General features: G+C 47.8%; 1 protein-coding gene across 2 annotated transcripts; it reads right to left on the bottom strand.

The window, feature by feature from the left end:
• Positions 1-1,004: 1,004 nt before the first annotated feature.
• On the bottom strand, positions 1,005-17,015 carry LOC308509250 (cytochrome P450 4F6-like). Of its 2 annotated transcripts, XM_081077067.1 has the most exons (13): positions 16,962-17,015; positions 16,282-16,480; positions 12,181-12,325; positions 10,508-10,561; positions 10,286-10,413; positions 8,761-8,882; positions 7,774-8,044; positions 7,362-7,428; positions 7,042-7,171; positions 4,477-4,610; positions 4,318-4,382; positions 4,069-4,151; positions 1,005-3,891 (listed from the first exon to the last, which is right to left on the bottom strand). In XM_081077067.1, exons 2-13 carry the CDS (start codon positions 16,477-16,479, stop codon positions 3,714-3,716), a joined length of 1,575 nt encoding a protein of 524 aa, XP_080933193.1. In that variant the 5' UTR covers position 16,480; positions 16,962-17,015; the 3' UTR covers positions 1,005-3,713. The 2 variants fall into 2 exon arrangements, with proteins under 2 accessions (XP_080933193.1, XP_080933194.1); XM_081077068.1 differs by lacking the exon at positions 4,069-4,151 and having other exon boundaries at positions 16,282-16,979.
• Positions 17,016-21,808: the final 4,793 nt, after the last annotated feature.

Here is a 21,808-nt window from a genome sequence, read left to right as displayed (position 1 = left end):
AAGCCTGTTTATACTGGGAGAGAAGACATTTGACACCCTAAGTTTAGATCATTCTTTGAAGGGGTTTGCTGTATAGGGGAGGAAAGAAATGTGCGTTAGCGGCTGGGAAAGTTGGACGGGGGTGGGGGGTCAAAGGAAGAGTATTTTAACATTTAGGAAATAACGGCATTATTTGTATTCCAATGGGCATGATCCAATGGAGTTCAGGATACATGATCAATATACAAAAATCAATTCTATTTCTATATTCCAGGGGTCAGCCAACTATGGTCTATAGGCCAAATCTGGCCTGTGGTCTGTTTTTGTATGGTCTAAGCTAAGAATTGTTTTATATTTGAAAATAATTGTAAAAGGAAAAGGAGGAAGAGGAGGAGGAGAAACCTGATAGGGTGTGCAAGTCCTAAAATATTTGTTACATGGGCTCTTCAGAAAAAGCATGCCAACCCTGATATATACTAGCAGTTAAAAATTGGAAATCTTTTAAAGTACCATTTTAAAAAGTAGTAGACTCCAGAAAAAGTGAAATTCTCAGGCATAAACTAACAAAATATGTGCAGAATCTCTGTGATGAAAAGACACTTCAAGACACTGAAGAAATGAATCCAAGAAGATCCAAATTAATGGAGAGACATACAATGTTCATGGATTGGAAGACTGAACATTGTTAAAATGTTAAGCCTCCTCAAATTGATCTATAGATTTGAATAAATTACAATCAGAATCCTAAGAGGATTTTTTCTAGAAATAGATAAACCAATTATAACATTTATATGAAATTGCAAATGACTTAGAATAGCCAAAAAAAAAAATTTTGGAAAAGGAAAAATGTATTTGAAGGATTCACATGACCCCTTTCAAGATATACTATAAAACTACAGTAATCATGACAGTGTGATATTGGCCAAAGATTAAACCCATAAATAAATGGAAAAGAAGAGTCCTGAAGTAGACGTCCCAAATTTGGTCAATTGATTTTTTTTTAAATATAAAAGGCAAGTCAATGCACAAAGGATAGTGTTTTTAATAAATGGTACTGGAACAATTGGATATCTCCATGCCACAAAAAAAGTCAACTCATAACTCACACGTTAGACAAAATCGAACTTAATATGGATCATAGAACTAAATGATGTAAAATCTAAAACTAAAAACCTTTAGAAGAAAAAAAAGGAGAGAATCTTTGTGATTTGGGGTAGACAAAGAGTTCTTATATAACACCATAAGCATAATTAATAAGAAGAAAATATTGATAAATTGTGATTTATGCACTTTTTAAAATTTTACTCTGTGAAAGAAATTTAAGATGATGTAAAGATCAGACACTGAATAGGAAAAAAGACTTGTAAATCACACATCTGACAAAGAACTTGTATGTAAAAAATATAAAGAACTTTCCAAATCCAATGAGAAGAAGGCAAACAATGCAAGGAAAATTAATCGGCAGATTGGAACAAGCATTTCACCAAAGAAGACATATGGATGGTAAATGGACACAGGAATAATGTTCAACATTCATTAATCATTAGGAAACAAACTACAATCAAAGTGATAGATATAACACTCATAAGAACGATCGGGGGAAAAGTGCCAGTGAGTGTGTGAAGGAACTAGAACTCTCATACATTACTGGTTGGAATTCAAAATAACACAGACACTTTGATAACAGTTTGAGCATTGCTTCTAATGTTAAACATACATATACAATATGACCCAGCTATCCCACTCCAAGAGCAGGGAACATTTGTACACAAATATTCAGAGCAGGTGTTTTTCCATAATAGCCCCAAACTAAAAACAATCCACATGTCCTCCAATGGGAGGGGGGAAGTGGCTCATTCATGTGCTAGAATATTACTTAACAATGAAAAGAAACAAAGTATTGAGACACACAACACGGATGAATTTCAACAGCATTGTGTTCAGTGAAAGAAGACAGACTATAGGTATGAAGACTGGATCAGTGGTTGCCAGGGGTGAGAGGTGACTATAGTAATGGTGGTTGCAGGACTCTAAGCACTTGTCAAAACTCAGAATTGTACACCCAAGAGAGCAGATTTTACTTTTTATAAATTTTGTAAATTTATATACAATTTTAAGATGAGGCAGAAGGTAACTAAGCACATATATTATTGGCATAAATACACTATGTAATGATATACAAAAAGCAAAGGTGTTTACCTAAAGAAGCTAGGCAAACAAAGGACATATGGAGGACCAATATTTTTCACTGTGCATTTTACTTTTTCTCATGAGTGAGTATATCCCTTGTCAAAAATATGACATTTAAAAATGTAGGTACCAACTGTCCGTCTCATCTAGTGAGCCTCCAGTGGTTCCCCAAGTGATCAGATATGCCTAGGGCTGAGACACACCTTGAAAATCATGTCCTTTGTAGGTTAACGTGTATCTCTGAAGCCAAGCTGGCCAAATTCACCCAACTCCATCACTCATCAACTGAGCAAGTGAGTTAATCTCTTGGATCCACAAAGATGGGTGTGAGAGTATTTACCTGGGGGACCTGAAGTGTCACCTGCTCCCTTCTCAGTGGTCTACCTCTGTTAATAGGACCAAAAATCTCAGTGTCTGTGAAGTTGCCAGGCCATACATGTTCTATGAAAGGTGTTTAACCACACCCATATCTTACATGAATGTATGGGTATCCATTGCTATAAAAATAAAATTTCTACACCAAACGTTTTTTCATTAAGAGTAACTCAATGTGTAATTGATAGCGATATCTCTAACCATCAATGTACATGAAGAGAATGTGCAAAGTGAGACAAACTTTTAAATTATTTTCTAACATAATGTCATTAAAAAAAAATAGAGTGGCTTTAATACTTAACACTTAAGGATTTTAAAAACCCCAAAATGACGTTTTTGTATCATGGAGTTAATGGCATGGAAAGATGTTCATAACATGTTATTATATGAAAAACCCAGATTAATAAAGATATGCATGATAAAATACCCTTTTTGTTTGAGGTAAAATGGACAAAACATAAAAGGTGCCATTTTAACTATTATAAAGTGTATAACTTAGTACATTCACAGTGTCATACAACCACCACCTCTGCCTAGTTCCAAGACATTTTCATCACCCAAAAAGGAAACCCCGTCCACATTGGCACTCACTCCCTGTCTCCCTCCCCCAGTCCCTGACAACCACCAGACTGCTTTCAGTCTCTGTGGATTTGCCTGTTATGAACATTTCATATAAAAGGAATCATATGTGACCTTGTTGACTGGCTTCTTTCTCTTAACATAAATGTTTTCAAAGTTCATCCGTGTTGTAACATGTATCCGTGCTTCATTCCTTTTTATGACTCAGTAATATTCCCTGTTGTGGATATACCACATTCTGTTTATCCATTCATGTGCTAATGGATATTTGGATTGTTTCCCAAATAGCCACCATTTGGTCCCTCTCCTGCTCAAACATCTCCCATGGCTCCCCATTGCCCGCAGGATAAAATCCATGCTTGGGCTCTGGGAGAACCTGAAATCAAAGTGGGCGCCCCGTGGTCAGCAGGAGAGGCAGTCAGGGTCTAGGGCGCAGAAACCACGCGCACTCGCTAGGTCCCGCAGGCCCCAAGCAAACCCTGCTGCCTCCTGGGGAAGCTGGGACAGAGATTACAGCAGTTTCTTTTTCCCGGGAACCTGCAAAGGGAGGTATTTCGGTCAGGGTAGACCTCAGGCCAGGTGGTGGAGGGTCACTGAGGCCCGGCGCCCAGCGGCTCCACCCGCAGCCAAAGCCCGCCCTCCGCTCGCAGGATCAGCTCCGGCTTCCTGCGCGGCTCCGCCTCGTCCGGCAGGACGCGGAAGCGCAGCAGGGTGAGCGCCAGGACCACCTTCATCTCGGTCATGGCGAAGGTCTGCCCGATGCAGTTCCTGCGGGCGTGAGGGCGGAGGGGCTCAGATTGCGGCCGGGACCTGACCCGGGAGCCCATCCCAGCCCGCAGGGGTAGCGAAGGGGGCTAACGGTGCCGGGGACCCCCATGGAGGCTGGCATATCCCCTGAGCCGCCACCCACGGTCCATTCCCGCCTCAGACACCTGCTGGTCTCACCTGGGCCCCGCTGAGAAAGGAATAAAAGCCAGAGGTGATCTCTTCTGGGAGGTTTCTGGGTCAAAGCGGTAGGGGTTGTATACCTGGGAGCAGAGAGAGGCAGGCTGCCGGGTGGGTTTTCTCAGGACACCCAGACGCCCCCCAGAAAACATGTGGATATAGTGGAGGAGGAGTGTCTGATTTTCCGGGTCAGGACCCTGCCCCTTCACCAGGTCCCGGAATGGGGTGTGGGGGGGAAAGGGGCAGCACCTCAGGGTTTGGCCAGACAGACGGGTTGTGATGAACCCCAAAGATGCTGATGATACAGGTGTTCCCTATGGAAAAGTAGGGGGTGGTCAGGACGAGGTCCCTGCTGATGGGACCATCCCTTACCCCCCCCCTCCGGGGCCCCATCGTCATTGCCAGCACCTTTGGGGATGACCCGGCCATCAGGAAGCAAAATGTCCTCAGTACAGCGGCGGGAGATGACCGTCACCGGGGGGTGCAAGCGCAGACTCTCCTTGATGCACATGGTCATGAAGGGCAACTGGGTCAGGTCGTCCCTAAGCAACACCCCCCCAACGGTTACCCAGGGAGCAAAAACAGACACCCGCAGTCCTTCTTCTGCCCCAAGAGTGCCTCTCCCCACCTTGCTCTGACCCTCACTCCTATAACAAAATAAATTCCAGAGGGACCAAAAAATTAAGCATTAGAAAGTCAAAATCACAAGTAACTAGAAGAAAATGTAGGCTGGTATTTTTACAAGCATTTCTGAGCAAAACACAACACTCACAGGGTATCCATAAAAGCTTTAATACATTTGCATTAAAAAGTTTTAAATTATATACTTGGCTTAAAAAGCATATGTGTGTGTGTGTGTGTATGTATATCATAGACTTATGCAATTATTTGAATAAATAAGATCCACTCCACACTCTAAGGTGGGAAGACCTAATATAAAAGTACCAATTCTTTCTAAATTAATCAATATAGTCACTGCAATTCAATAAAAATCTAGTTGCTGTGGTTCTTTTTTTTGGAACTTGTTTATCTTATTTTAAAGAATTAAAGTTCATCAAGAACTAAGTCAATTTAAAAATAAAAGATCAAAGAAAGAGAACTCAATCTACCAGATATTAAGACCTATTATAACAGTATACCTAGTAATAAAACAAAAAAAGTGTGGTCCTGTTGCAAGAACAGGAAAACAGACCCATGGTATAGAATAGAGTGCTTGGAGACCACACATGAACAGGTGAAAATTCAGCATCTGGTAAAGGAGACTCCACAAACCTCTGGGCAATGGATGGATAGTTTGGTAGAAGGTACTCAGACAACCGGCGACATGGAAATGAAAAGAACTAGCTATTCATCTACTCCCTTTACAGGGTGATGGGTGGGTTAACTAACATTATTGTAGTCATTTCACAATATAGATGTATATCAAATCTTCACGTTCTACACCTCACACTTACACAGTGTTATATGTTCATTATCTCTCAATAAAGTTGGGAGAAAAAAACAGGTTTATTTTCATTGTAAAACATTTAATACTACTTGAACTTTTACCAACTGTTAATTTTTTGAAGTTAGAAGGAAAACATTTCTCCACATCACAGGACTGCTGTGCTGAGCAAACCCTTGAAGTTGAGGGCACTACATCTAAAGTGCTTCTCCAGTCCAACATGTCCTTTCCATCCTTCAGCCCTTGGCCAGAATCTGCCCCCAAGGCCCTCAGGCCCCAGCTCATCCCCTCCAGTTTGCCTCTGTAGCTGCAAAAAGATATTTCTAAGGCCCATATCTGACATGTGTCTCTCTGCTGCTCAAACATCTCCCATGGCTCCCCACTGCCCTAAGTTAGTCATGGATCTCCCTTCAAGAAAGAACCTGCTGTACAGCTGCAAGGAGAACAGCTGAAGGATCTCTGGGCCTTGCTGCAGTATTCAAGCCAAGGCCACACTTACCTGAGCACCGGCCATGACTATCTGACCATTTCTGCCAAATGTGAGACCACTAATGGCAGCATTCCTGCCCACTTTTACCTTTTATCCAATATCAACTTCCCCAAAGACTTGAAGTGACACTTTTGGAAACTCTGAACATAGATTCCAAAGCATTTCAAGGGGAGCTTCCATTCTCAGCTCAGCCTCCTTGAGATCCCATCTGGTTCTTCACACAGTAAATAGCACAAGGATCCAGTCACCTTGACTTCCTCCCAAACATGCCAGACTCATTCCTGCATGCTTCTTTCCTGGCCTTTACACAAGCTATCCCCTGGCCAGAAGCACTTCTGCTACCCACACCCAATGTGGTGATTTCATATTTGCGGTTTCACTACCCAGTCTCACCTCCTTTCCTCTCAGCCCCCGCCTTGCCCAGGTAGGACTCAGATGGGACTGGTCACTGAGTTGGGAAAGGGCAGACCATGTGTATGTGTTTACTAAATGAAGAGATGGGTGGTTATTTTTACCCCCAAAGATCTCTTGGGAATCCCTGGAATAGACTATTAGGTGGGAATTAGAGAAAAAAAGCCAAAAGTAAGGGGAGTGAGGGCAAAAAATTGCAACTTCAGGCAGAAATGAAAGGGAGGAGAGAAGAAGTTCATTTAGTGAACACATGATGAATGGCATCCGTTCTACACACATTGTCACAATTCTCCAAGCAGCCCTGTGGGGAAGAGACCACAAACACACACACAACTAATTTACAGAGGAGAAAGGTAGCATTCAGAAAAGGAAATTGATTTTACTAAAGTCACGTAGCAAGTTAATGGGGCAATAAGTCTGGACACTCAGATCTTTCTGTCCCCAAAGCCTGTAACATTTCCCCTGCTATCCAGGTTGTATAGCAGACCCTGCATCTGGCCTCTGCTCCCATTCCCACTAAATGGTATGACAGGATGACAGAATCAACAAAAAGATCTTCCCTCTTCTCCACATTGGGAGCAGAGCCAATGAGAGGGGCTCAGGAGAGGCCATGAGAACCTGCACTCACCATTCAATCTCTTTAGGCTCACGGTCCCTCAGGAGCTCCTGCACCTCCTGCCGGCAGCGCTCCTGGTACTCTGGGTGTTTCGCGAGGTTGTACAGGACCCAGGAGAGGCCGCTGGCCGTGGTGTCATGGCCTGAAAGGCAGCCAGACAGGTTGGGGTTTCTGGGTTGCTTCAGCACCGCAGGGTGGACAGCGCCCTTACATTACGGGCCTGAGGGAGGGTGGAGAGGATGGGGCAAGACCGGGTAGCCCAGGGCTCAGCTGCCAAGTCGATGGGATAGAGAGGCTGCAACCCCTCGGAAGTCTCACACTGGAACCCTCACCCTCAAACATGAAGGTGTCGGCCTCAGCTCGAATGTCCTCATCTGACAGTTCCTTCCCATCTTCATCCTTGAGAAAGGGCAAGATGCCTCGAATCATACCCGCTCTGAGGGTGCCTATCCCTAAGCTGAAACAGTTCCTGACGCTCCATCATCCAAGCAGGCTCCTTCCATCCCTCCTCATCTCCAGAGCTCACCGCACACACCTCCTCCCTGGTCTCCTGTCTCCTGTTTACTCCTTCCAGGCAGCCTTCCACACAGTCATGTCTACAGCTTATCTCTGACTCATTCTTCCCTTCCTCAAGCACCCTCCATGGCTCTCTAGTGCCCTTTGCATCAAGTTCAAGTTCTTCGATCTGACATTTGAAGTCAAGGTCCATTCTACCTCTTGAATTCAGATCCCAGAGAAACCCACCTTGGCCAGCAGGAGCACATCAATGAAGTCCAAAGTCTTGGTCTTAGCCTTGGCCTTGAGGAAGTCATGGGAACCCTGACTAAGGAGAGTGCGACGCCGCTCCTGGATGACGGCATCTGTGAAGTCATGCACCAGGCTACAAGCCCTACGGAAGCGCCACCCATCAAGGGTGAGGTGGTACAGGAAATCCATGTACAGAAAGATCTGCTGGACCCGTTTAGTCATGAGGGCACTGAGCTCCAAGATGGCAGCAATATATTCACTAGCATTCCTGCAGGGCCAGGTCAGAGAGAGAAAACTGCTCCTTAACACACATGAAACCCTGGGAGGCCCTCCCAGCCAGAACCCAGGACCAAATTCCATCTGGAAAAAGGTGCCCTCCAAACATGCTCCCATCTCTATGATCTGCCTCATGTCCTAGACCCCAGGACAGAGCTCAGAAATCATACTAAGCTCTCTCTCCTATGCAGTATCTGGCCCTGCCCATTCTTCCATGGTTTCTCTCAAATCTGCCCCATTTTCTCCACCAAGCTCAGCCCTTCTTCTCTCTGTGTTCTCCTTGCACACTGTGTCTACAAAACAATCAATCATCTCTAGAGTCAGATGTCCAAGCTCAGCTTTGACCATAACCCTCATCTGCTCAAACACCTTCCATAGCTCTCTGGAAACCTCAGGATAAAGTTCATACCCCTTTTCCTGGCTTTTGAATGGCCTTAAGATCCATCCCCTGCCAAGCCCTCCAACTTCATTTCCAAGATGTCTCCTCACGGTTGCACACACTCTGCTCATCCTAGACTCCTGGCCTTTATCAAATATTTCTACCCACCTGAAAAGATGACTCTTTCTCCTTCCTCTTCCTTGTCCTTTAATGTCCATCTCTGACCCACCTCCTCTAGGAAGGCACTTCTGATTGCCTGGGTCAGTCCTCCCTCCATCTACTCCCTTGGGTCTATGGCTCATGTTCCCGGGCTCTGGGCAGAGACTCACTCTTGGCAATTGCTGTCAAAACTGAAGACGCATTTCTGCAGACTGTCCAGGGTCATGAGGCTGATGTGTTCAAACATGTCCAGACGGGCGCTGCCCTCTGAGGTCAGGCGTTGCCACTTGGCCTAGACAGAGAATAGGGCAGAGCTGAGGCTAGGACCTGCCTCCCTAGAACCTTTTCTCAAAACCAACCACCTGGATGGACTCCCCAAGACCCAGCCTCTTGGTCCTCTGCCCCAAGCACCCATTCCCAAGGAGGACCAGGTTTGAGTGGGAGTGGAAGCTGTTACACTTAGGACATGATGACGCCATGGCTTGGAGTCAGAAGACCTGCGATCAAAGTCCAGCTCTGTCTATTATGCTCTGTGTGCCACAAGGGTCAACTCATTGCCCTCCTCTAGCTCCACCTGTCAAATCTTCAGTACCAGTGAAGATGGCCTGCTTTGGTGTCAGACAAACCACGTTAGAATCCCTGATCCACCACTCATAGCTAACTTACTAGCAATGTGAACTTGGGCTAGCTCCCTAACCTCTCTGACCTTCTGTTTCGTCATCTGTAAAGTGGCAATAATAATCATCTCTACCTGATAGCATTGTTAAAATTAAACTAGACAACATATGCCATAGAATTGGCATATCATTTCTGCTATACAGTCAATGTTAAGTAACTGTTAGCTATCATCATCTTCATTATCATTATCATAGTGGTAGGTGACTGCAAAAATGGTCTCATTTCTTTGTCCCTCCCTATAGACTCATCCTTTGCAATAAGACCTTGCAGCTCTTCTATTTGGAGGTAGAACCTCTTTCTCCATCTCTTGAATCTGAGCTGGATGTAGAGCTTGCTTCAGCCAATAGGAGAAGATGGAAATGATGGTGTGCTAATTCTGAAACTAGGCTTCAAGAGGTACTGCATGTTTCTGCTCATTCTCCTAGAACGTAGTCTCCACCATGCGAGTAAACCCAGGCTAGCCTACTAGAAAAACAAATGCAGGAGTCCAGTTGTCCCACCAAGGCCATCCTAGATGAGCTGGCTGACCCCCAAATGTGTGACAGAGCTGAGCCTGGACCAGCAGAGCTGTCTACGGAACCTAGCCATCACCACAGACATTGGCCTCAGATTCCATCCAAGACAAGAACTACTCAATTGGCCCATCATCTCATGAGCAATAACAAATACTAATTTTTTCAAGCCAGTGAGTTTTAAGGTGGTGTGTTATGCAGAAAAAGCTGCTATTCAATGTTTGTCATCACCGTCTTCAATTTAGAGGGCTTCAGTGAGCAGACTAGAAACTAAAGCCTTCTGAGCACCTCCTAGTGCTGGGAACATGATTCCATTACATCTTCTTGACCACCCTTTAAAAGGGATAATTATCTCAATTTACAGGTAAGGAAACTGAGGCTTGACAATGAGAAGCAATGGCCCCAAAGCCATTCAGCAGAACAAGGACTCTCCAGATGATACGTGTCTGAGGCCACTCCCCCTTTTCTAAGGCTCCAGCTGGGACCCTGGGTTCAAGGAACTCACATGCATGATGTCTGCACTCTTGTTGAAAATCTTCATATAAGGCTTCAAGATTTCAAAGTGGAAGGCGGGCGTCAGCAGGTGGCGGTGGTGTCTCCACTTGTCACCAGCACTTAGCAGGAGCCCATCCCCTAGTAGAGGCAGCCACAGGGGAGTGGGCAAGGCCAGTGCCTTCCCCTGGCCCCCAGAGGTTCTCCCCAACCCCCTTCACCTGTAGTTACTCACCCAGCCAGGGCTTCATAAAATTGTAGAAAAACATGTCTTTCGGTGCAATGGTAGCTGACATAAATGAGAACCATCAGGAACCATGGAGAGGGGGAAGAGTGGAACATTTGGTGGGGTGAGGAGGCTCTCAGCCAGGGGTCTGCCTTCCCCCTCCAACCCAGCATAGCAGGAATGGCACAAGGACAGAGGAAACAGGGAGGAGGGGGGAGGTGAGTGAGGACCAGACCAGGCTGAGGTACAGACCAGAACAAAAGCAGAGCTCCCTGACATATCCCTACATTCTTAGATGCACCCCAACATGGAATAACATGCCCAGCACACCTTGACATGGCTTCTACATGGTCCAACATGCTGTACACACCCAAACATAGTCCAGCGCTCTACAAAACACCGTTGCAGAGGTCTACAAGACCCTGTCTGCCCCAGCACTCTCTGACATCTCCTAGGACATCTGACATGGCCCCAACATGTGTTAACATGTCCTGACATGGCCCTAACATATATGACATGCCCTGACACAATACAGCATGCTCTGACATGGAACCAAAGACAATCTGACATGACCTCAGGGAGTCCCACAGACGGGCCCCAGATAGGACTTAAATATGGTCCCATTAATGTCCCAAACATGGCTCATGTGTGACCCAGACTTCCTCAATATTCCCCTCCCCCCTATACGCAGCATGGTGCTTAGCTCCTTTATCCTTAAAGAGACCAAGGATGCTGCCCGCACTTCCGATGCTGAGCTTCATCCACCGTGAAGAGCTGCCACTGCTCCCTCTAGACCAGCCCCCAGGACCAACGACACAGTTAACCAACCCACAATGCTCTGGCCATCTTCCCACCCCAAATCACCTTTTAGCTTAGGGTCCCTCCCATCAGAGGCAGCTAGGGCAGCTGAGAACATACAGAACGAAGGGGTAAGCTTCAGCATGCTCTGTAGTCTTGAGAACTCACTGTGCCTCTCAGAGCTTCCCTTTCCTCTCAGGAAATGCCCAACTAACAAGGATGATGATGGATGGACATCTACCATCTGCCTGTCCAGCGTCCATCCCCTTCTCCTAGAACCACTCTTCCTCCACTCTCAATCTAAGCAGTTAGGAGTGTGGTTGTGCCAACCCTTCCTCTTCTCCAGAGCTAAGCATATGATCCTGAGCCTTGGCAATCAAGTTACAGTGATTAGATGAGGAATTGGTCTCTGTGACCCAGGCCAGGCCATTTGAAGGAATCCTGAAATTTTTCCTGGTTCTGTGGGGAATTAGCTCATTTTTCTGTGGGGGTTGAGCTCTGAGATTCATCTTTACCAACATGAGAGTGAAGCCAGCAGAGAGGAACACAGAACTACTAGATGAAGGCAGATTTCCCATGGCATCGTTTGAAGACCCGTATCCAGCCATGCCTGAAGACAAACGTCCCTGAGCTTTCCCGTTGATAGATTCCCTTTCTTTACGTAGACCAACAGTGCTGAGTTTTCACCACTCGAAACTGAAAGAGACTTTGGCAACCAGAGAGAGCCAGAGACCTTCCCAGAGTCACCCAGCAGGTTAGTGTCACAGCCATGGTCTTTGTCAACATTTCCCATTCCCATGCTCAACCTGGTCTGTCCAGGGGTGGGAAGGGCTGGGAGCAGGGGCAGGGGAGAGGCTGGAGTTGAGGGCTACTAGGAGAGATACCTGAGGCCTGCAGCACGGGGGCAACAAACTTAGGGTGGACGAGCCGCAGGACAGGGTAGAAGGGCCCAATCCACCAGAGTTGGACATCACGGAAGTGGCGGCCCAGATGCTCCAACAGACGTAAACCCTCCTCATTGATTGTCACCTGGGGATGGGTGGGGATGAGGCCAGGCCTGGCAAGGGGCCTGAGATGCTACAACTGCCACCATCCCCCTCTGTCCACCACATCCCACTCAGCCCCTCACCCCTGCTGCCTGTAGTATTGGTCTGTACCTGTCTCCACCTCACTAAGTCAGATTCTCTCTGTTGGCCTTTGTCTTTTATTTGTGTCTATCTGCCTATGTGCTTCTTCTTGTCCCCTCACTCTCTTCATCTCTCTGTTTCTTTAGATAATAAATAGACAGATTAGATAGATGGATGGGCAGATAGATAGATGATAGATAGATAGATAGATAGATAGATAGATAGATAGATAGATAGATAGATAAAGGATGGATGGAGAGGAATAGCCTGCTCAAAGCCCTGGAGCAGAAAGCCAGCACTTGGCCATGAGCAGCAAGGAGTTCAGTGCAGCTAGAGTGAAATGGGTGAGTGGCAGAGAAAAGGTAGAGAGGAAAGCAGCTGTAGCAGGGTATCAAGACTTGGCAGAGGTAGGGGACTGATTCTGTGGGTGCTGGGGAGCCATGGAGGGTGTGGAGATAAGGAAAAACAGATGGGGAATGGGACAGATGGACAGAGAAAGAGTGAGGGAGAGACAGAGAGAAGGACAAAAAAGACAGATAAACAGAGGAAGGAGAAGAAATGAATACATACACAAATGCAAATACATCTATCTCACATGTATGTATGTATGTATGTATGTATGTATGTATCTATCTATCTATCTATCTATCTATCTATCTATCTATCTATCTATCATTTATCCATCCATCATCTAACCGTCTATCCATCCATCCATCCTTTATCTATCTATCCATCATCTCTCACAGTGCATCCTGTCTATCTACCTCTCTCTCCTGAACTTATGAACATGCTCATCAATTGTACCATTTACAAATGAGAAACTGAAGCCACGTCCCCCAAAGGGGGAAGGAGGGCAGGTCACCCCCTGGCTAGGCATCCTTTCCAGGTCCCTCAGGATGCCCCATCAGAGGCTGACAAATGCCCGCGGTGCTCCAGGCAGGTGAAATAAGCCATTTCCTCTATGTCACCTGCTCCCTGCTCTCCAAAGACCCTGAGGCATTTGATGAGATTGCTCCAGAGAGAGAGAGTAACTCAGCTGATGTCACAAAGCAAGAGGGACTGGAGAAGGGAAGAGTGATCAAGGCCAGACCATGGCCAAGCCCTCAAAGGGGAAGCCAGAACTACTGTAACTTTATTATATTCTGCTGCTCCCAGAGCTCAGAGACCATTCCAGGACCCAGAATCCCAGGCAACCTTCAGCCTTCAGGATGAGCTCGGAACATCCTGTTCTCTGATGATCTGGTTTGGGAGATGGAAGGGGAGGAGTTGGTCACTCATCCCTTTGACCTTGGATGACTAAGGAAAGTGATGACAAGTTTACCGAGGCCTAGAACATGACCTCTCCCATGACATCATCAATCATTTATTAACTGCCTACTGTATGTCAGCTTCTGGCATGGGTACTATATGTCTACCCCCAGTGCCACCATCTAGTGGGAGAGATGAATAATAAACAAATAATTGGACAATTACGTTTAATTGTCAGCAGGGTCAAATCAGAGGTCAAAATCTGGAGATCAAGGACAGCTTCCAGAAGGCAGTGACGTTTGGGTTGAAAATGGGAGTATGAGGAATCAACCCGATAACAACAGGAAGAGAAGCACTTCCAGTTAAAAGAGCAGCATGAGCAAAGGCCCTGGGGTGGGAAGGGATTGGCTCACTAAGGAGATAAAGCAGGAGCTTGAAATATCTAGGACGTGGATAGGGCTGGAGAGGGTAGCAGACCTGGCCAGGCAAATTTAGTTTTTATCTTCAGAGTGGTGGGCAGTCATCAAACCGTTTTTGGCCAAGAAGATGTGTGATCGCAACTAAATTTCAGAAAAATATCTCCATGGCTAAAGAGAGAGTGGATGATAGGGAACAGGAGCCACAATGTGGAGACCAGAGAGGGAGCTGGGAGAGGCTTCCAGAGAAAGATAATGGTGGCTATGGCCAGGGGTGACGGGAAGATGCAGAAAGGGGGTGGACTGAGCAGAGATTATGGACGCAGCCCAGCCACACGTGATGAAGAACTAAGGGACCAAATGTGCAGGTAAGAGGAGGCGGGGCCAGGGGACTCTAAAGGATGGAACGTGGGCAACTGGAAAGATGGACTAGACGGAGGTGCTGGATTGCGGATGGAGCCATGAGTTCAGATTTCGACTTGGTGGAACGAGGTATTTGTGAGATGCCCATATGAGATGGAGAGTAAGGGGGCTGACACATAGCCTCAGACTCAGAAGGAAGGTGACCTTGGAATTCACTGATGGAAGGAACTGATGGTCCACTCAGGAGGTGGAGCCCTGGATAAGGAGGTGAACTTGGGAGAGCCAGGAGAGGGAGGAGAGGTGAGGACATGGGGAATCCCCACATGGAAAGATAGGGTGAAGGAGGAGCCATAGGGAGGTAAGAAAAGATCAGCACGGGCATTGTCCTGGAACCAAGAGAGAAAGGAGGTTCCAGGAGGACAGGATGGTCAACAATTCCAAGAGTTGCTTGGAGGTGGATGAGATGGGATTTAGGGACCTGGAGGTCACAGTCATCTCACAGGAGCATGATGAATATGGGTCAGACTGGAGCAGGTGGGGATCAAGCAAGAAAATGGAGGCAATGCGTGAAGACAAGTCTTTGTCCACAAGGAGACAGCAGTGTGAGCAGACAGGAGGTTTTGTACAGAATGGGGTGCATTGCAGGTGGGTGGCTGGGGATTTCCCTGTCACCCCTCTGTCCTATTCTGTGACCCTCTCTATCATCATCATGGAGAACGGATCAAAGGGTGTTGAGATTGAGCTCCAGCAGGCAAAGGTTTTCCAAAGGGCCATGAACGAAAGCTCCATCTGCAAGAGACTTCAGCCCTTGTGCGAAGGGTGGAATCAAAGCTAAATGTATCCAAGGAAGCGGGGTCAGAAGGAAGCTATTAGAATGGAATGTAGAAGCGACTGGACATCCTGGCAGAGTCTATGATGGGAGAAGAAGTAGAAGAAGAAAGAGGCTGGAAGGAAGAGGGGGTTCTGGTCAGAAGACCTAACACTCGGGTCAATGGCTTTGGAGACAGCACCTTTACAGGTGACGACAAAGTCCAAAGTGTGATTGTGGCAAAGGGGTGGACGCAGCACAAAGGGTGTCTGGGGATGAGGCTAGGATGGGGGCCTCTCCCAGGAAGGTTGGCCATGGGGGCAGAGGTCAGCGAGATTCCTTCTGAAATGAGAAGTGATCCATTTTTACATAAGTTGGACAATGAGGCCCCTTCATGTGTCTGGGGATGGAAGGCCAGATAAGAAAAGGAAGGTGCCTGAGGAAGGGGAGGAGGAGAGACTGTCCACACCTCTCCTCCGGCCCAGCTGTGTCCGCGCGAGGGGAAGTGATGACAGAGGTCACAGGTAATTTCTTTGGGGAAGAAGAGGGCCAGAAAGGAGCGGACATGGGCCTGAGGCCCGGCAGACAGCAGACCCTGAGGAGGACTCCAATCCAGAGCTAGAGACTGAGGGGGCACCAGGGGACCTGGCGGCGTGCAGCCAAGCCTGTGAGCCCCTCCGAGGAGCACCAATCGGGCCAAGACAGGCAGGATGTGATCCAAAACAGAAGCTGGGTAAGGAAGGGTAAGAACAAGAAAGGTCTGGGTCAGAGGTGCATGAGGAGAGGAGAGGAGAGGAATGGGCCTGGTGGGGGAGTGAGGAAAGAGGGCTACCTCACTTCCCTGCTGTGCTGGGTCCCAGCCCATCCTCTGAGCCCCATTCCTAACCCTTTGGGAGGTCTCATCATGTCTGAGCCCCATTCCTAACCCTTTGGGAGGTCTCATCATGTCTGAGCCCCATTCCTAACCCTTTGGGAGGGCCATCTACCCTGGTATCCCAGACTCGTCCTGCTGTCCATACTCACCATGCCCAGATGACCCCAAAACCAGTTCCGCTTTGGGGGCTGTGGGAAACATCGGAGGCGGCAGCAGTTGTCATAGAAGGCGTATGTCCAGGCCAGGAAGCGCGCCAGGAGCCAGGAGGCCCCCACCAGTAGCAGCAGCTGCCATGGGGAGACTGCCAGCGGCCCCAGGCCCAGCCAGGACAGGCTCAGCTGTAGCATCCTACAGGGCAGATGGGGTGAGCTCCTGGGCCCAGGACAGGGGCGGGAATAGTGAGCTCAGAGACAGGGACAGCTTACAGGTAGCGGGAGATGGTCAGGTGTGAGAGACAGGGAGGGGCAGGGAGGGCCCAGAGATGGGCAAGTGGGGGCTCAGGAGGGAAGGGAGAACCGGGGAAATACAGAGGAAGAGGGAGAGGGAGAGAGACAGAGAGACAGAGACTGAAAGGGAGAGACAGGGAGAGAGTGACAGAGAGATGGAGAGAAGGAGAGAGAGAGAGACAGAGAGAGAAAGAGAAGGAAGAAAGAAAAATACTAAGGAAGAAACACCCAAACTAAATCAGTGGAAGGCTGCCAGGGGCTCCAGTTACCAGGAAATCACCATCTCCTGGGCCACTCCTACTCCCTGGAGACACCCCTGCCTTGGGCAGTGCCCCTCTCCGTCCTGACCAGGACCCTTAGCCCCACCAGCTCCAGCCTGGCACCTTCTGCCTGGAGCAGCTTGTCCCACACAATCTCCTTGCCCTGCTCCTGGAAGGTCTGTCCCTGACAGACTGACCTCTGAACCATGGGAGGCTGGGCTTGGCTGACTTAGCCAATCCCCGAATGGGAGGCTGCTTCCTCCCCGCTGGCTGTTGCACAAAACTTGAAGCCAGAGCCAGCTGGGTCCAGAGAGGAAGCTTTTCAAGGTCACACAGTGTGGGCAGTGGATCCTCAAGACTTAGCACCTCCGATGTGGGGTGAGGGCAAGTTGAGAATAAGCAAAGGGAACTCTGGGTCCCCAAGTGTACTGCCTCCCCTAGCATTCTAAGGCCATACTGTGGCAGGTAAAAGCTTGATGGTTTAGTTGCCAGGTGAGCCTTGTCCCAAACATCTCACAATTTCCTCTCACACTGGTGCCCAGATCCGCTCAGAGTTATGCATATGAAACTCAGAGAAGACAAAAAGCCTCTGGCCTTCGCGGTTCACAGTCTGGCCGGAGTTCAAGTCCTGCTTCCAGGCCACCCAGGGCCTAGGCTGAGAACTGCCTGCTGGGAACAGAAACAAACAAACCAGCCTGGCTGGGGATTCCCTCATCAGATTCAGGGGAGGAAGGGCCTAGTGGGAAGAGGACACCTAGGGATGAGGGAGGTAAATCTGAGGGGTCCAGACAGAGGACGACAGAGCTGGGAGATATTGAGTAAGTTCTGCCTCGCCCCTGCTCTGACTCTTGGATGTGCCAACTCCCTCCGGGCTGTCCTCCACCCAGAAAAGGGGATGTTGGATGAAGGCCTGAGAAGGAGCCGATCTTATCCAGTTCCTGTCCCAAATTTCCCTGAGAGGGAGTCTCAGCCCTTATGAGGTCTGTCCATGGTCAGGCTCCAAGATGAGGGTGAATTTGAAAAATGGAGCTGCTGAGTGAAAGGATTGGGATGCTTTCCTCCTGCAATTAATAATAGAGTGTTGGAGAAATACCCAAACTCCCACCCCTCATTCTTTCTAGTCCTACATGATCCAGCTTCAGGTGGTGGCTATTCTTGGTGTCCTTGGCAATTTGGGGTGCCCTGCCCTACAGCCTCCTCCTCCGATGCTGGGCTGGCTCCACCTACTGACAGGTCCACCCGGAGAAAAGCCAGGGCAGAGCCAGGGAAGGTGAGAGGCAACAGGGCTGGCTACATAGATCTGGGGAGTAGTAGGACAAAAAGAACAAGAAACAAAGTCCAGAGAGGTACAGTAACTCACACCAGCCACACAGCAAAGTCATTCAACATGACAGCACAGAAGAAAGGGAATCCTGGCACATAGTGAGTGCTCATGAACTATTTAGGGAAGAAAGGGACCTTGTAGCCATGAGCTCTAAGAATTAGCTGCTCAAAATGTGGTCCTCAGACCTGGACATCACGTGCCGCATCTCAGGCTCTAACCCAGATTCACCAAGGTGATAACTGCAAACTTTTTGCCATTGTCCCCAATAAGAGGAGTTTCTGTCCCTTCTCCCTGAATCTGGACGTGCCATGCCAGTGATGGCCTTGAGGAGGGCTGACAACTTACACCCCTCTGAACCCAGTCACCATGCTGTGAGGAAGCCCAGGCCACCTGGGAAGTCCTCACTTGTTTAAATTCTGATCAACAGCCCCAACTGAGCTCCCTGCCAACAGCCAGTGTCAACTGCCAGCCATATGAGAGAGTCATTGGGTGGTCTAGCCCAGGTGAGCCTCTAAATGACTGCCCCAGGCAGGGTGGGGTGGCATTACATGGTACGGAAGAACCATCCAGCTGAGCCCAGTTGACATGCAGAATCATAAGAGAAAATAAAATGGTCATTGTTTCAAGCCACTAAGTTTGGGGGCTCTGTGTTATGTGCTGATAGCTCATTAATACATCTGCTGTTTCTCTCTCTCTCTCTCTCTCTCTCTCTCTCTCTCTCTCTCTCTCTCTCTGTTTATTGGGTGATGACTGTTCACAAAAACTAACCTGACCAGGGAACGGCCGGTTAGCTCAGTTGGTTAGAGCGCGGTGCTCTTAACAGCGAGGTTGCTGGTTCGATCCCCACATGGGCCACTGTGAGCTCCGCCCTCCACAGCTAGATTGAAGCAACTACTTGACTTGGAGCTGATGGGTCCTGGAAAAATACACTTAAAAAAACAAACAAACAAAAAAACTAACCTGACCATCACCTCAAGCCACAGAAGGGAGACTTGGAGAAGGGAACTTTGGGAACTGTGGTGTCATACAAAGAAGTCATTTGTCCCCTCTCCTCCCCATAGACAGTGTCAACAGCCAGACCCCTTTAGTATATATAAAAGAAAAATATATACCTTAAGATAAGCATAGAAATCTTAAAATATAAATTGTATATTTTAAGATTTATATATAAGATATCATACATAAACCTTAAGAAAAATATATACGTATATATAGATGGTTAATAAATAGATTATAGCTAACTAGATATAAATAGATATAGATAGATAGCTATAGGTAGATGATAGCTATAGATAGATGTAGGTAGATGACAAATAGCTAAATAATGAGTGAACGAATAAATAGACAGATGACAGATATATATTAGGTTGGTGCAAAAGTAATTGCGGTTTAAAAGGTTAAAAATAATTGCAAAAACTGCAATTACTTTTGCACCAACCTAATAGGTAGGCAGACGGATAGATCGATGCTCTCAGTCTGTTTCTCTGGAGAACCCTGACAGATACAGAGGTAAATCTAACTCCTCTCTCCTTCAATCCGAGCTGTCCTCAGTGACTTCGAGAACTTCAAGTCCAGATCATAAAAGGCTTGCAGCTTCCTTCCAGGACCCTTGGAATACACTCTCCTGGACGCAGCTGCCATGTGAAGAGGAAGCCCAGGCAACCCCACGCTGAGTCCCTAGGTTGATAGGAACTGAGGACCTCAGCCAATACCCAGCACTAAATTGTCAGCCATGAGAGTGAATTATTTTGGAAGTGGATCTTCCAGCTGCAGATGAGCTGCCCCAGCTGATGTCATGCAGAGAGGAGAAAGCTGTCCCAGCTGAGTCCCGCCAAATTGTAAATTCGTGAGGAAACTAAAGTTTGTCAATTGAGGCTACTAAACTTCCTGGCAGTTTGCTAACTGGAACAGATTATATTTCCCAACATGTTTGGAGTCCTCAAAAAATGGTATGTATGCATAAATATTTGTATCTACATTGAGAAATGTTCATACATGCAATTTTTAAAAACTGGAATAAAATCAAATCAAACTGCTGGGCTGAGGAGCAGAAGTGGAAGGATTTCCCTTCTAAATTTCCACATTTGTAACTTTTGGGTTTTTTTAAAACCAAGCCCAAAGAATATTTGGAGAGAGGAGATAAATGCATAAAGTGCTGACAACATTCTGACACACAGTCGACACCAAGCATGTGTTTGCCATTATATCTCTTATTTCATGACAGAATGAAGACACAGGACCAGCCATGAGCGTTAGGACCCTGTGGTGTATGCTTCAGGGACCTTACCGGCTGTGAATGACGCTCATTCCCTCAGCCCTTAACAAGGAGGAGCCGCCCAAAAGGGAGAAAGCATTGGGCTTGGGGTCAGATGCCCCTGGGTCAAAGCCCAGCTTTGCCACTCTCCATCTGTGTGCCCTTGGGCAAGTAACTTGCCCTCTCTGAGCCTCACATTCCTCTTCAGGAAAAGGGGCATAATAATAGGCCTGCGGGGATTGGAGGAACGAGACTATGTGTGTGTCTTAGTGTGTGTTCCTCGAAAGCAGACTCTGATATAACGATTCAAATGCAAATACTTTATTCTGAGACAAGAATTTAACTGCAAGTTGTTTCTTTGGGAAATGATCCCAGGAAATGCTGGGAATGGGGAAGTAAGATAGGGAAGAGAGGGCAGCAAGGAAAGAATGCTTTAGCAAGGAAGTTCCCACTGTGGGCACCTGGCGCTCAGTCCCCCTGGGGACCTCCGGGGGAGAGCAGAGAACACGCACTCACTCTCGTTAGTCAGGGCTGCTGGCAAGGACATTATTTCTCTGGAATGTCCTGCCTGTTGCAAGGCTGAGGTCTGGACAGTGGCTTCTGCCTTGAACAAGAGCACAGCCTGATGTGCCCAGTTACAGTCATTCACTGAGTGGAGTTCTCCCCTCCTCTCCTTCCAACACACCCATTCACACACAGTCACACAGTCTCACACACACACACACACACACACACACACACACACACACACACACACACACACACACTGAATGGATACCTGACTCCTTAGAGCCTGTCGTCCCTGAACTGTCCAGCAGAGGGAGCCTCCGATACGCTTAGAAGAGGAAGGAGGCCCCACAGTCGCCAGTGACAGCTCTGTCTTATGAATCACACGCAGGTGCAGTCGAGCCCTGGGCCCCACGGACCCCAGGCCTCCCCTCCTCCCCATTCATCCATCATCAAGACCCTAGCGGAAAGTCAATGTGTATCACAAGCATGATGATCCTGTAAAATTCACATGGCAGGGGAGAACCGAGGTGCAGAGAGGGGCAGTCAGGTGCCAAGGTCACCGTTAGGAAGGAAGAGAACCGGGGTTTGAACCTATATATGTCGCCTCCCGAGGCCAAGTTATTTTTGCTGGCGAGGACAGTGTCGCACCGAGGTGTGGGGGCAGGGAAGAGGAAAGCTAGTGCAATGTTTGGGGAATGAGGCGCAGTGGGAGACCCTCCGTCGGGCCCAAGGTGTGGGAGAAACAGCGTCGGCAAGAGCCGGTGGCTCCTGCAAGGCCCGTGTTCCCAGCCCCCCAGCCCTCCCTCCAAGCCACCTCCCTGCCCCCTCATGACCAGTGCTGTCCCTGCTCACATACTCTCTATAGCTCCCAATTGCTCTCAG

Source organism: Rhinolophus hipposideros, assembly GCF_964194185.1.
Source record: "Rhinolophus hipposideros genome assembly, chromosome: 16".
Lineage (NCBI taxonomy): Eukaryota > Metazoa > Chordata > Mammalia > Chiroptera > Rhinolophidae > Rhinolophus > Rhinolophus hipposideros.
Note: the sequence above shows the minus strand (reverse complement) of the source record. Positions and strands in the feature narration are given on the sequence as shown.